General features: G+C 40.6%; 1 protein-coding gene across 1 annotated transcript; it reads right to left on the bottom strand.

Annotated features, from left to right (window-relative positions):
• Positions 1-3,390: 3,390 nt before the first annotated feature.
• LOC123675409 (histone H2A) lies at positions 3,391-3,765 on the bottom strand. Its single transcript, XM_045610763.1, has one exon. The coding sequence runs from the start codon at positions 3,763-3,765 to the stop codon at positions 3,391-3,393; it is 375 nt and encodes a 124-aa protein (XP_045466719.1).
• Positions 3,766-16,175: the final 12,410 nt, after the last annotated feature.

The raw sequence follows: 16,175 nt of genomic DNA, 5'->3' as shown, positions 1-16,175 counted from the left end.
AGTTTATAAAAGCTTCGTACGCTTTTCGGATAGCTACTCGAAGTTCTGGTGACGTGGATTCAAATTCACAGTCGAACATTATCCGTTGAAATCGGCGATAATTTAATTAATGACTCAACTGTCGTCAGTATTATCAAAACTTGATTATTGGTGTGATAGATCGTTAAAACTGTTCAAGTATTCTAATGAAAAGTGTTTTTGGCCTCAATGGAACGTATGTTCAAAGGGAAAATTAACAATCCGCTGAAGTTTACGGTTCTTAGTGACAAATTGTAGTTTAGTTATAAGTAGATTATAACGATATACTGTGATTGGTAGGTGTTACGATTAACCTATAATGTGGTAGGTAGTGGAGGTAGTTTGAGCCCCCCTCCCCAGGGACATGTTTTGCTATATATAGTTAGTAGCCTAACGTTTCTGAAGATCACATCGTTGGCGAAACGATTCGAGTGTGGTTCTACATAATTCATCAATCGTGAAACATTTTCATCATTCTCTACCTCGTTGAATTTTTCATATCGGGATGATATAAAATCATCCCGCGTGCTTTCAATTCCCGGATCCCAATTAACCGTAAAAAAATTTCCTTTTGTAGGTAAGATATCATTCACTTTACGCATTTTCAATTAGGTGTTCATGTTGTTAAGTTACGACTTTTATTCCTAGATTGTCGAACTTGTCGGATTGTCGGATTCTTCAGCAAGTAGAATTTTTGCAGCTTTTCGTCGATACATTTTCCTTACTACAACACGAACCCTAGCATTTTTCAAACCACGGGAGCGTTATTGATAGGTGTAGCATTCCTACCTGTTTGTGTGAGTTCGAGGTATAGCGAAAGATGGTAAGTTCGCGAGTGAACAAGTGAACAATTGGTGGCTTCATTCGGAAACTCCCGCATTATTCGTCGATTTTATATTCGCTCGAACGCATTATGTTAGAGCTTTTCTACACCGCCCTTGAAAACCGAAAGTTGGAGCTGAAATACAGGGTGTTTCCTAAACATGCGGCAAAAATTCAGGGGGTTGTTCCTTGGACTATTCTAAGAATATTTTGTCCTTTGATGATTTTTGAAAAACCTATTTGTTTCGAAGATATAGGGGAAACAAAATTTCAGATAATAACATTTTATTATGAAAAATTACATGAAAATTCAACTCAACCTACAAAAACTGTTTAAAATGACCACCTCTAGCCAGCATACAAGCATCCAATCTTCTCCTCATTGACTGTCGAACCCTTTCAAAAACACCAGGATCATTTCTTATTAAGTTACACCCAGCAATGATCCGATTTCGCAAGTCTTCCACATTTTCTACTGGAGTGGTATAAACTAATGATTTTAGATGGCCCCATAGGAAATAATCTAAGGGGTTTAAGTCCGGGGAACGAGCAGGCCATAAATGAGGTCCACCTCTTCCAATCCAAATTATTATTAATTATTGAACTATTATTAATTTTAAAAATATGAAAAATGTTGTTCGCCCTGTATCTTCGAAACAAAGAGGTTTTTCAAAAATCATCCAAGGACAAAACATGCTTAAAATAGTCCAAGGAACAACCCCCTGAATTTTTGCCGTATGTTTAGGAAACACCCTGTATATCCCGCACCAAGGGCCCTGTGGAGAGGCTATGTTTTCTAACCTGACGCCCATCAGGTAAGTTATAATGTTAACCACAATTTTAGACTTTAGTATCATTTTCATATGTTTCGCTGTCGCTTATACAGTCCACCATTTCTCCACTAATTTAATGAACAATCGGACTCGACTTACCTGTTGCAACCTCGTAGTATAGTTATTTTTTATTGAGTTTGATTTCATTATCTTTTACTTTTGTTTTATTTCATTTTCAAAAGATAAAAGCACCAATTAACATAGCCCCATTAGTTGACATAACTATTGAATAATACAAAATAAATAAATTGTAGCTCGAAAGTAACTCCGAAATCCATCGTTGCCACCGGTACGATAATTATCGAATTATACGATAATTTATTCGATTCGATAAATCGAAGTTTGAAGGTCTAGTTAACTAGAATAAGTCCTTTCCTACTGTTCATAGTGGGGGACTGTTTTACAAATTTGTTCATTTTTATTCGAAAATAGACCATTATTCAGAACAACCGATTTCGTAAATTTCTTACCTGATCTCCCACTGTATTATATTATGTCTTTCGACCCGATTATCTCGTCGGTGGGTTGCGATCGACCCGGGTCTAATAGCTACCTAAGCCACTGTATATAGGGTAAATGCACTGGTTAGCCGACCGTCAGTGTCTCTCGACTCGACCATTCCGTGATTTGAGATAAAATAATAATAAAATATATCTTGTAGTGTAAAATATTTCCGCCGTACGTGTTTTCTCGACCATTGCTACCCTTTCAAGATAGTTTGCATAGTAGGGGTATAGGTCAAAGTTTTCGCGCTGAAATAGTATATTGTGCAACAAGTGGGGAAAGTCCAACTTTTCTCGCGAGTTCACACGAGCGAGAAGAGGACTTTCTCCACATGTTGCACACTGTACTTTTCCTACAACTGCACAAATTTCAATAATTCAAGTAATGGACTTGATTCAAATTAAAATGGCCTTCGTTGACAGTATGCGCGAATTTATTGCGTTTCCATAGAAACGACTCAAAAGCCCAATTACATTGGAATTTCTGGAAACTTGGACAACCCTTGAACATATAATTGAAATATTCTGGCTTCCTCCAAGTGACTTTGGATATACTATACTTAATTCTCGACCACTTGTGGTCGGTGTTTTATATACTCATTAGTTTCTGAAAAGATATTAAGAACAAAATAACCAAATAATATTATTTAATATGAGTTCCTATTTTGAAATACTTATAGAAAATGAAAACTTTTGCAGAATAATTTTTTTACGTTCCCAGTGTTTCTTACTCAATTACCTCATCTGAAATCCATCTGATTGATATAAATATAAAATTTTTAAGTGAAGACGAGAAGTGAGCAGCCACTATTATTAGTGGTCGAAAACAAACAAAAAAATGGTCGAGAACTCTGCGGCATGGTCGTGACCCGAATGTTATTCAGATTTTCTCTGTTTTCACATTTCGAAGGTTGAATGCGAGGAGAACGTTTGAAATTATATGACAAATTATTTAAAACTAGCCAAAGAATCGATGAACATCAACACCTTTAAAATTAGTTTATGATTAGTTTATGTGTGAAAAAGTCGTACCCGAAATCGATGTTTTTGTTAATTTGGTCGAAAATCAGAGCATTTACCCTACTTACGAATGTCAGTAGGACCGTGAAATTGTCGCAATTTTATTATACCCAAAGTGATCAGATGATAAAAAAATCTTTTCAATGAGGAAATATTGTGGCCCTGAAAAGGGCCGTTTCACATACAGATTGTATTTATGATTTCTTTTCTGTCTTCTTTGGCAAGAGGACGGCTTGGATATTCGGTAAAACACCACCTTGAGCGATAGTTACTCCCGATAGCAATTTGTTCAACTCTTCGTCGTTTCTGATTGCCAGCTGAAGATGTCTGGGAATAATTCTGGTTTTCTTGTTGTCACGTGCTGCGTTACCGGCCAATTCCAAAACTTCGGCGGCTAGATATTCCATAACAGCGGCTAGATAGACGGGTGCTCCAGCTCCAACTCGTTCAGCATAATTTCCTTTGCGTAATAAACGATGAATACGACCAACTGGAAATTGTAATCCAGCTCGGTTGGAACGAGACTTTGCCTTACCCTTAACTTTTCCACCTTTACCGCGACCAGACATTATAATATAATACGGGAATATGGGAGAGTAAAACGATTGTTGGGCTTTGATAATTCCTCGAAACTTGGAACTTGGAACTTCTTTCTCTTTTGCAGTCAGGCTATTAGCCTCTTACTGCTCAGTCTCAATATGATTTACCTCTGGTGAGCTAATTTGGTCTGCTCTAGCAGGTGGCAATATGCCACTTCAGAAGGTTTGTGTAACTAATTATTACACAATCTCTGTGCCAGTAAGGGTTTGGCTCTAATACACACTTCCTAGGGAAGTGCCATCTTCGGTCTTTTGTGTTTCCTAGGGGCTTTTTCATCATAGTCGCAAGCCTTCCTTATAAGATGGTTTGCGTGATTTTTCATTTTGTTGAAGGTCTTCACGCTCAGATCTGTTAAATGGTCGTCTAAGAATGGTATATGCAGGTCTTCATGTATCCGTACGTTGCTGACAAACCATGGTGCATTTACGGCCCGTCTCAGGATCGTACTCTGCACGACTTGAAGTCCCTGCAGATGCGTCTTTGCGGCGTATCCCCAAGCCGGGCATGCGTAAGACATGACCGGCCGAATGGTGGACTTATAGAGAAGAAGCTTGTTGGAAAGAGACATTTTGCTGCTTTTGCAAAGTAGCGGTTGCAACGCTGCCGCTGCTGTCTTTCCCTTCGTCACAGCTGATGTGACGTGTTGTTTCCAAGTAAGCTTCTTGTCAAGTATCACTCCCAGATACTTGGCCTCGTCTTTCCATTCGATCCTCCTGCCGAACATTACGACATGTCCTATGGGATCTTTTTTCTTTCGACTGAAAAGAACGGCTTCGCTCTTCTCAGGGTTTACTTCGATTCTCCAACGAGCAAACCAGGATTGAAGTCTATAGATGGCTTCCTGTAGATACTTCGTTGCCATTTTGGGACACCATGAACTGGCAAGAATGGCGGTGTCGTCAGCGTACAGTGCCATGGAGGTTTTCACCGTTTTTGGCATGTCGGATACATATATTGTGAATAATATTGGAGACAGCAGAGATCCTTGCGGAACTCCGGCTGAAAGAGACCTCTCTGAAGACAATACTCCGTCAACTCTGGCTCTAAACTTGCGAGAATGCAGGTAAGAAGCTAGAAGTTGGACCATGGAGAGTGGAAATCCGGCCGCAAGCAGTTTGTATAGCAGTCCTTTGTGCCATACTTTATCAAACGCTTTGGCCACATCCAAGAACACAGCCCCTGTGACTTGTTTGCGGTTATATCCATCCGTGATTTGTTCCACTACTCGGAGCACCTGTTGCACAGTGGAGTGTTGGCTTTGAAAACCGAACTGTTCCAACTGTATAATCTTCTTTTCTTCTGTTATTGTCTTCAGTCTTTTCAGAATGACCGCTTCCGTAATCTTCCCTATGCAAGAGAGAAGACTGATAGGACGGTAGTTCTGCGGGAATTTAGCATCTTTGCCGGCCTTGTGGATTGAAACCACGTTGGCTTTCTTCCATTCCTTCGGAAAGTACCTTAGTCGTAGCGTAGCATTGACTATATTCGTCAATGCAACTAAGGCTTTTCGAGGGAGGTTTCGCAACGTCAAACTAGTGATGCCGTCTGGTCCTGGTGCCGTTTTCACTTTACTCGACATAATAGTGTTCTGGATTTCCTGAACGGTTGCGAAACCAATAGCTTCCGTTGATTCCTTTTTCAGGTCTCTTCTCACTTTGCGGTTGACGTCCTCGATATGGTCCAAATCCGCATAGTTGTAGGTACAACTGCATTGGCTTTCGAGGTTATCCGCGAAAGCTTCAGCCTTTTCTTCTGGACTATATACCATTCCTTGTAAACCGTGAATCGGTGGGGTTGGTTTTCTATCTGAGCGCAGTGCTTTGGCCATCCGCCAAACACTGTTGTCTTCTGTGGAAAGAGAGATTAATTTCTCTTCCCAACGATCATTCCGGACCTTTCTGAGAGCCTCCTTGACTCTAGCGTTGAGCTGATTGAACACTCGACGGTCCTCAGGGCTGAGTGTGTTCTGAGCTCTACGCCTCGCTCTATGCTTCTCCCTGATAAGCTCCTTGATGTCTTCTGGGATCGAGTTCTTCTGACTAGGCAAAGAAGAAATTCGTGTTGAACCGTCCAATGACGTTTTGATGATCTTCGTGAGGGACTCGACGGCTGAGTCCAGTTCCTTGGAGTCATATATGAGTCTAAGTGGACCCATATTCGTCGTCATTTGTTCCTTGAAAACCTGCCAGTCTGTCCATGACTTGGTTTTTGGCGGATCCACGTCGAATTCATCTCCAAGATGAACCAAAAAAGGATTATGATCGGAACTCAGCTCAGATATGGCTGTGATCCGATGAACTAATGGGATGTTCTTAAACATCGCGATGTCCAATACATCCGGGCGACCTATCGGTCCGTAATGAGTTGGCTCATTCGGTGCATCTATAACGATTTCTTGGTTATTGTCCGCAAAATCGTTCAGTGTTCTTCCACTAGCATTTGTGATTCTGCTATGCCATGCTGGATGCTTGGCGTTCAGATCGCCTGCCATCAGTGTCGGAGTTCTGGGATCGAAAACACGCCTCAAGTCCTCATTGAGTAGTTTTCGGCCCGGTCTATTATAAGCGGCAATCAATCTTATGTCACCGGAGTTGGTGTACACAGTTATTGCGTTGGCTTCCAGATGCTGAAGATCGGGTAGATCTATTTCTGAATGAGCAATAGACTTCTTGATCAAGATGGCTGTTCCACCTTTTCTCTCGTCATTCCGGTCCCTACGATAGGTCTGGTAGTTGCGGATTTTCAGAGAGAGGCATGGTTTGAGGTGGGTTTCACACACCAGTGCTACATCCACTTCATGCCTGTTCAAGAAGTCTTCGAACTCGTCCTTTTTATTGGTGATGCCGTCTGCATTCCAGACGGCTATCTCCAGAGATTTTGGCTTCCTTCTGTACTCCAGTGCTATTCCAGAAGTTTGATCATCTGGTTCATCATGACCTGGAATGTGGCCATGAGTTTTTCAATTTCTGCCTTTTTCGGAGAAATTTTCTTAGGCGATTTTTTCGCCGTCTTTTTCGTTTTGAACGCTGGATTCTTTTCCTTCGGGGTCTTCTTCTCGGGTTTCTGCTCTACTTTGGCAGGAACCGTCCTTTTTGGTGCCGAAATGGGTTTGGCCTGATCTTTCTGTGAGGCGGCCGGCTTTGAAAGGGAAACCGTCGGATTTCCCTTTGAGGGATTGAGGGGGCATCCCTTGTAATTGGCCGGATGAGGGCCATTACATAGAGCGCATTTCGCCGGGCTCTTTTTGTCCTTGGGGCACTTCGTCACCCTATTGTGGTCCTCTGCGCAGGCAACGCATTTCCTTGGTGCGTTGCATCTATTTGCCGCATGCCCAAATTTCTGGCACCGATGGCATTGGCCCAGACCGGGTTTTCTGCGTAATGTTTCCACCTTAACGCAGACATCAGCGGCAGTTCTTATGTCGTAAATACGACTTTCATCTCGCGGTAAGTGGACTAGAACCAGGGGGGTTGGCTTTCTTTCTTTGCCGCTTCTCATCCTAAAGGCTCCCGTTGGGTGGAAGCCTTGTTTCTTCAAGTCCTCTTCGACGGTTGTCATCTCAACCGTTTCAGGTATTCCCCTCAATACCACTTTTAGAACTTTCTCCTCAGGAAGGGAGAAAGAGTGATACGGGAGATCTTTCTGGTCGAAGATTTTGGTGATTCTCCGATAATCGTCGGCTCCAGCGGGTTGTATTCTGACCCCATCTTTAATATTCTGACTCCTCAGAATATTTATTCCGCACTGTTTCAGGAACCGTATTATCTGCGACCAATTTTCCTTGGTCCGCAAGATAATAGGCGGAACTCTCGTTTTTTTCTCATCCGCAGCAGCCGGTTTGGGTGATACCGGCGCCTCAGTCCTCCTTTTCTTTTTTCTACTGACGAGTTGGAATTCCTCGTCATCCTCGTCGTTTGAGACTATTTCATCCGCTTTATTTTTCCCCTGAATCTGATGGTCGACTTCCATCTCGGTTATCGCCTCCTTATTGGTCGAAGTTGTTCCTGAGGGGGCGTGGCCTATGCTTGAACATTGCGTGAGCAATGTTTCAAGTTCCGTATTTCTACGGCTGAGGGCAGCTACTGTCTCTCTTAACTCCCGTATTTCAGCCATAAAACCCAGAATATCTTCATTTGTGATTGGTCTGGTCACCTTATTCTCCATTTTTTTTATTTATTATTATTTTTTTTTTCACTGATAACTAGTACTGAAAAGTACTTAAAAACTTCTTGAGCCGTAACGGAACACAACATTCACTTAACGACACAATAACCACGTGTTTCACCACGTGTTCACTCTCTCACTTTTTGCTACCACGTGTTTCACCACGTGTTCACTCACTCACTCTTTGCGCACCTCGCTGCGCAACCTTCACTCTACTAATTCTCTTATCTAATTCCTCGAAACTTGGAACTTGGAACTTCGTTCTCTTTTGCAGTCAGGCTATTAGCCTTTTACTGCTCAGTCTCAATATGATTTACCTCTGGTGAGCTAATTTGGTCTGCTCTAGCAGGTGGCAATATGCCACTTCAGAAGGTTTGTGTAATTATCTCTGTGCCAGTAAGGGTTTGGCTCTAATACACACTTCCTAGGGAAGTGCCATCTTCGGTCTTTTGTGTTTCCTAGGGGCTTTTTCATCATAGTCGCAAGCCTTCCTTATAAGATGGTTTGCGTGATTTTTCATTTTGTTGAAGGTCTTCACGCTCAGATCTATTAAATGGTCGTCTAAGAATGGTATATGCAGGTCTCCATGTATCCGTACGTTGCTGACAAACCATGGTGCATTTACGGCCCGTCTCAGGATCGTACTCTGCACGACTTGAAGTCCCTGCAGATGCGTCTTTGCGGCGTATCCCCAAGCTGGGCATGCGTAAGACATGACCGGCCGAATGGTGGACTTATAGAGAAGAAGCTTGTTGGAAAGAGACATTTTGCTGCTTTTGCAAAGTAGCGGTTGCAACGCTGCCGCTGCTGTCTTTCCCTTCGTCACAGCTGATGTGACGTGTTGTTTCCAAGTAAGCTTCTTGTCAAGTATCACTCCCAGATACTTGGCCTCGTCTTTCCATTCGATCCTCCTACCGAACATTACGACATGTCCTATGGGATCTTTTTTCTTTCGACTGAAAAGAACGGCTTCGCTCTTCTCAGGGTTTACTTCGATTCTCCATCGAGCAAACCAGGATTGAAGTCTATAGATGGCTTCCTGTAGATACTTCGTTGCCATTTTGGGACACCATGAACTGGCAAGAATGGCAGTGTCGTCAGCGTACAGTGCCATGGAGGTTTTCACCGTTTTTGGCATGTCGGATACATATATTGTGAATAATATTGGAGACAGCAGAGATCCTTGCGGAACTCCGGCTGAAAGAGACCTCTCTGAAGACAATACTCCGTCAACTCTGGCTCTAAACTTGCGAGAATGCAGGTAAGAAGCTAGAAGTTGGACCATGGAGAGTGGAAATCCGGCCGCGAGCAGTTTGTATAGCAATCCTTTGTGCCATACTTTATCAAACGCTTTGGCCACATCCAAGAACACAGCTCCTGTGACTTGTTTGCGGTTATATCCATCCGTGATTTGTTCCACTACTCGGAGCACCTGTTGCACAGTGGAGTGTTGGCTTTGAAAACCAAACTGTTCCAACTGTATAATCTTCTTTTCTTCTGTTATTGTCTTCAGTCTTTTCAGAATGACCGCTTCCGTAATCTTCCCTATGCACGAGAGAAGACTGATAGGACGGTAGTTCTGCGGGAATTTAGCATCTTTGCCGGCCTTGTGGATTGAAACCACGTTGGCTTTCTTCCATTCCTTCGGAAAGTACCTTAGTCGTAGCGTAGCATTGACTATATTCGTCAATGCTACTAAGGCTTTTCGAGGGAGGTTTCGCAACGTCAAGTTAGTGATGCCGTCTGGTCCTGGTGCCGTTTTCACTTTACTCGACATAATAGTGTTCTGGATTTCCTGAACGGTTGCGAAACCAATAGCTTCCGTTGATTCCTTTTTCAGGTCTCTTCTCACTTTGCGGTTGACGTCCTCGATGTGGTCCAAATCCGCATAGTTGTAGGTACAACTGCATTGGCTTTCGAGGTTATCCGCGAAAGCTTCAGCCTTTTCTTCTGGACTATATACCATTCCTTGTAAACCGTGAATCGGTGGGGTTGGTTTTCTATCTGAGCGCAGTGCTTTGGCCATCCGCCAAACACTGTTGTCTTCTGTGGAAAGAGAGATTAATTTCTCTTCCCAACGATCATTCCGGACCTTTCTGAGAGCCTCCTTGACTCTAGCGTTGAGCTGATTGAACACTCGACGGTCCTCAGGGCTGAGTGTGTTCTGAGCTCTACGCCTCGCTCTATGCTTCTCCCTGATAAGCTCCTTGATGTCTTCTGGGATCGAGTTCTTCTGACTAGGCAAAGAAGAAATTCGTGTTGAACCGTCCAATGACGTTTTGATGATTTTCGTGAGGGACTCGACGGCTGAGTCCAGTTCCTTGAAGTCATATATGAGTCTAAGTGGACCCATATTCGTCGTCATTTGTTCCTTGAAAACCTGCCAGTCTGTCCATGACTTGGTTTTTGGCGGATCCACGTCGAATTCATCTCCAAGATGAACCAAAAAAGGATTATGATCGGAACTCAGCTCAGATATGGCTGTGATCCGATGAACTAATGGGATGTTCTTGAACATCGCGATGTCCAATACATCCGGGCGACCTATCGGTCCGTAATGAGTTGGCTCATTCGGTGCATCTATAACGATTTCTTGGTTATTGTCCGCAAAATCGTTCAGTGTTCTTCCACTAGCATTTGTGATTCTGCTATGCCATGCTGGATGCTTGGCGTTCAGATCGCCTGCCATCAGTGTCGGAGTTCTGGGATCGAAAACACGCCTCAAGTCCTCATTGAGTAGTTTTCGGCCCGGTCTATTATAAGCGGCAATCAATCTTATGTCACCGGAGTTGGTGTACACGGTTATTGCGTTGGCTTCCAGATGCTGAAGATCGGGTAGATCTATTTCCGAATGAGCAATAGACTTCTTGATCAAGATGGCTGTTCCACCTTTTCTCTCGTCATTCCGGTCCCTACGATAGGTCTGGTAGTTGCGGATTTTCAGAGAGAGGTATGGTTTGAGGTGGGTTTCACACACCAGTGCTACATCCACTTCATGCCTGTTCAAGAAGTCTTCGAACTCGTCCTTTTTATTGGTGATGCCGTCTGCATTCCAGACCGCTATCTCCAGAGATTTTGGCTTCCTTCTGTACTCCAGTGCTATTCCAGAAGTTTGATCATCTGGTTCATCATGACCTGGAATGTGGCCATGAGTTTTTCAATTTCTGCCTTTTTCGGAGAAATTTTCTTAGGCGATTTTTTCGCCGTCTTCTTCGTTTTGAACGCTGGATTCTTTTCCTTCGGGGTCTTCTTCTCGGGTTTCTGCTCTACTTTGGCAGGAACCGTCCTTTTTGGTGCCGAAATGGGTTTGGCCTGATCTTTCTGTGAGACGGCCGGCTTTGAAAAGGAAACCGTCGGATTCCCCTTTGAGGGATTGAGGGGGCATCCCTTGTAATTGGCCGGATGAGGGCCATTACATAGAGCGCATTTCGCCGGGCTCTTTTTATCCTTGGGGCACTTCGTCACCCCATTGTGGTCCTCTGCGCAGGCAACGCATTTCCTTGGTGCGTTGCATCTATTTGCCGCATGCCCGAATTTCTGGCACCTATGGCATTGGCCCAGACCGGGTTTTCTGCGTAATGTTTCCACCTTAACGCAGACATCAGCGGCAGTTTTTATGTCGTAAATACGACTTTCGTCTCGCGGCAAATGGACTAGAACCAGGGGGGTTGGCTTTCTTTCTTTGCCGCTTTTCATCCTAAAGGCTCCCGTTGGGTGGAAGCCTTGTTTCTTCAAGTCCTCTGCGACGGTTGTCATCTCAACCGTTTCAGGTATTCCCCTCAATACCACTTTTAGAACTTTCTCCTCAGGAAGGGAGAAAGAGTGATACGGGAGATCTTTCTGGTCGAAGATTTTGGTGATTCTCCGATAATCGTCGGCTCCAGCGGGTTGTATTCTGACCCCATCTTTAATATTCTGACTCCTCAGAATATTTATTCCGCACTCTTTCAGGAACCGTATTATCTGCGACCAATTTTCCTTGGTCCGCAGGATAATAGGCGGAACTCTCGTCTTTTTCTCATCCGCAGCAGCCGGTTTGGGTGATACCGGCGCCTCAGTCCTCCTTTTCTTTTTTCTACTGACGAGTTGGAATTCCTCGTCATCCTCGTCGTTTGAGACTTTTTCATCTGCTTTGTTGTTCCCCTGGATCTGATGGTCGACTTCCATCTCGGTTGTCGCCTCCTCATTTGTCGAAGTTGTTCCTGAGGGGGCGTGGCCTATGCTTGAACATTGCGTGAGCAATGTTTCAAGTTGCGTATTTCTACGGCTGAGGGCAGCTACTGTCTCTCTCAACTCCCGTATTTCAGCCATAAAACCCAGAATATCCTCATTTGTGATTGGTCTGGTCACCTTATTCTCCATTTTTTATTTATTTATATATTTTTTTTTCACTGATAACTAGTACTGAAAAGTACTTAAAAACTTCTTGAGCCGTAACGGAACACAACATTCACTTAACGACTCAATTACTACGTGTTTCACCACGTGTTCACTCTCTCACTTTTTGCTACCACGTGTTCACTCACTCACTCTTTGCGCACTTCGCTGCGCAACCTTCACTCTATAACGTCTAACACCACTCTTTTTTCCTGAATCTTCTAATCTCCCTAATTCCTCGAAAATGTCCTCGTATACATATATATATACTCGCGGTTTCGACCAATCAGCGTAGTACGTTCCATACTCTGAATGAGGTAGGGCTTAGTATACTAATTTCATACATTGAATGCCATTGATTGCCATCCATAGAGTTTGAATTATTATTTGTTTTTTGTTTGTTTTTTTATTTGCATACAGTCCCAATATATTTGATAATTGGTTCCGCAAACAGCTAGAAATTAACAGGAAGAAAAATACAATCGCACAGTTGACTATGCAGGTTTAGTCATTTCATTTGAATCTTTCACTTAATGAAACATTCGTCTGTAATATATAAATCATCTAGTGCTGCGATCACTATTCTGTAAATGACATCTATCATCTGCGTATAGAGCTAGCATATTCCTTGACCTTTTTGGGGCGTTGCATATGCAGATGTTGTTGATTTTGGGCTTAGAACTGAACCTTGAGGCACTCCTGCTTCCATTTGTCTGGTGGGGATATTACGTCGTCTATTTTGACATAAAAACTCTTCAGAATCCGAATAGCTCGAGCGTTCTATCAGATACGGATCAAAATAATGATTTTGACTTATTTATTCGGTGTGATGTCATTTTGATGATGACATCAGCATATTGGATTCCCTTCACTTCTAGGTACTGTTGTTGCCTAGTGATACCGGCAGCTAGATAGGTCAGGAGAGGAGTTTTTTTTCATCTTTCGTAGAAGTAGATTGTGTGATATTAACTACGTCCTTTGGGGAGACCTCTGATTGCTGACGGGCTCTAGAGTTTCCGTTAATTGAAGAACACGTAATGATTGTAACAGCATGATATATGTAATCTTTTAGCGTTAGTTACTCTGAGAAATACAGAGTTGAAAATTACTACACAGCAGAAAGGATGCCCCAAGAATAGGATCGAAAGAACAGCTAGTAGACATCCTAATTAGGAAAAAATCTGGGTAAATCTTTTTACGACATACATATTTAAATTTTGAGAATATACAAGATCCGACCCCAATTAAAATAAACTTCCTGGAGTATGCGACTGGAGAACTATGATATCATCTAACATATAAGATCCCCAATTAATGGGGGCCATTTCTATCGAGACTCCTCCACCCCTACTCAACTCTATCTATAAACAACTGAACGGCTACTGAAACGAAAAAAAAAGGTTTCAATATCAGAGGCAACAATCTACACAACAGTTGTAGAATCTATTTTAACTTATGGCTGTGAATGCTGGCAACTTCCAGAAAAAAAAGACCATAGACAAATTAGAGATGGACATTTCGATAAGATCTTGTAGAGTTTCCAGATTGCAACATATCAGGAACGAAGAGATAAGAAGGGAAACTGGGCGGGATTTTACAACGGTAGAACGCATGGAAACTAAACAGTTACTGATATTATTTATATATATATATATATATATATATATATATATATATATATATATATATAAATCGAGGTGTATGTTTGGTTGTCTCGTCTTGAATCATGATTTTCTTTGTTGGTTGAAATATACTATATATATATATATACTATATATATATATATACTATATATATATATATATATATATATATATATATATATATATATATATATATATATATATAATGCAGTACTCTTACTGCTCTTGCCGGATGTAAGCATGAGTTGTTTTTGCAGCTTTCCAACTCTGATTTTGTAATTTGTGTGATTTTAGCCTCCTGAAGAAGAACCGCACCTTGGTTCGAAATATAGATGAACAGACGATAGATTGTTGATCATTGATATATATATATATATATATATATATATATATATATATATATATATATATATATATATATATATATATATATATATAATATAATATATATATAAAAAAAATATATATATATATATATACAGTTAGAGAATTATTTGCCGAATAAAGTAAGTAGGGGGTGATTTGGGTATCTAGGCAATTTGAAATGATCAACAATCTATCGTCTGTTCATCTATATTTCGAACCAAGGTGCGGTTCTTCTTCAGGATGCTAAAATTACAAAATCAAGAGTTGGAAAGCTGAAAAAACAACTCATGCTCACATCCGACAAGACAGTATTATCAATGCTAATAAGTATAGCAACAAAGGTCTTCTGCTCATAAAAATTATAAAAATTACAATAAACCAAAAAGAAAGGAAAGAAACGCTATCACAATGAATCTGTCAAAATTATAGGTTAACATTCACAGACAAGGGAACACAGAGAAAACAACAATGCAGGAAGTGACATAAAGTCATGTTTGTCTAGATGGCCTACGATCTAAGGATAATAAATAACTATATATAACACTTAAATTCTTTAAGTCAATCTTCTTATTAATATTATTTTCATTTTTGTTTATGAAACACATTTCAAATTTTGGTACTAGACTAAAGATAACCTCAACTTCGGTGGGAATTTGTGTAATAGTGAGATTGCAAAGCCAGACAGATTCATTGTGATAGCGTTTCTTTCCTTTCTTTTTGGTTTATTGTAATTTTTATAATTTTTATGAGCAGAAGACCTTTGTTGCTATACTTATTAGCATTGATAATACTGTCTTGTCGGATGTGAGCATGAGTTGTTTTTTCAGCTTTCCAACTCTTGATTTTGTAATTTTGTAATTTTAGCATCCTGAAGAAGAACCGCACCTTGGTTCGAAATATAGATGAACAGACGATAGATTGTTGATCATTTCAAATTGCCTAGATACCCAAATCACCCCTACTTATATATATATATATATATATATATATATATATATATATATATATATATATATATATATATATATATAATAAGTGAATTTAAGAGTCTCAGGTATATTTAGATCAATGAGATAAGGGTTTATCGACTCAATGTTTGGAGGAATAAATAAAAAGATAAACTCTTTATTCTGTGCCAAGCTTTCGCATTTTTTTAATGCTTCTTCAGGGCTTCTAAAAGAATGTACAATAATTTTCACAATGAACAATCTAAAATATTTTTTACACATTGAACTTACCGAATGTGAGATTTTTGAAGTCACTAGCATCATGCTCAAACATTCGTCATTAAATAAAACTTACAGACTAGACAAAACAATACAAATACAATTATCAATGTAAATTAGCCGCATCGCAGTTTATAGAAATAAATGATTGATAAACTTGTTATTGTTGCTTTGTTTACGAAATAATTACAGGTTATGTTACAGCTCTCTGTGGATTTAGATGGGATGGGATGGGAACACAAAGTAAAGATCTAAATCCACAGAGAGCTGTAACATAACCTGTAATTATTTCGTAAACAAAGCAACAATAACAAGTTTATCAATCATTTATTTCTATAAACTGCGATGCCGCAGATATATATATATATATATATATATATATATATATATATATATATAGTAACAATTGAAAAGCAGGTAAATAACATTGAACCGAATATATATACATATATATATGATATTGGTGTGCAAAATTATCAGACATGGTATAGGAAGTTGACGAACATATTCGAATTATATTAGTATGGATTATTTCAAATTGATAAATCTACATGTCGTTAACGGTGAAATTAGAGATCAGACTATAATTATAAGTTTTAAAAA

This window comes from Harmonia axyridis, chromosome 3, assembly GCF_914767665.1.
Source record: "Harmonia axyridis chromosome 3, icHarAxyr1.1, whole genome shotgun sequence".
NCBI lineage: Eukaryota > Metazoa > Arthropoda > Insecta > Coleoptera > Coccinellidae > Harmonia > Harmonia axyridis.
This window is presented reverse-complemented; position numbering and strand designations above follow the sequence as displayed.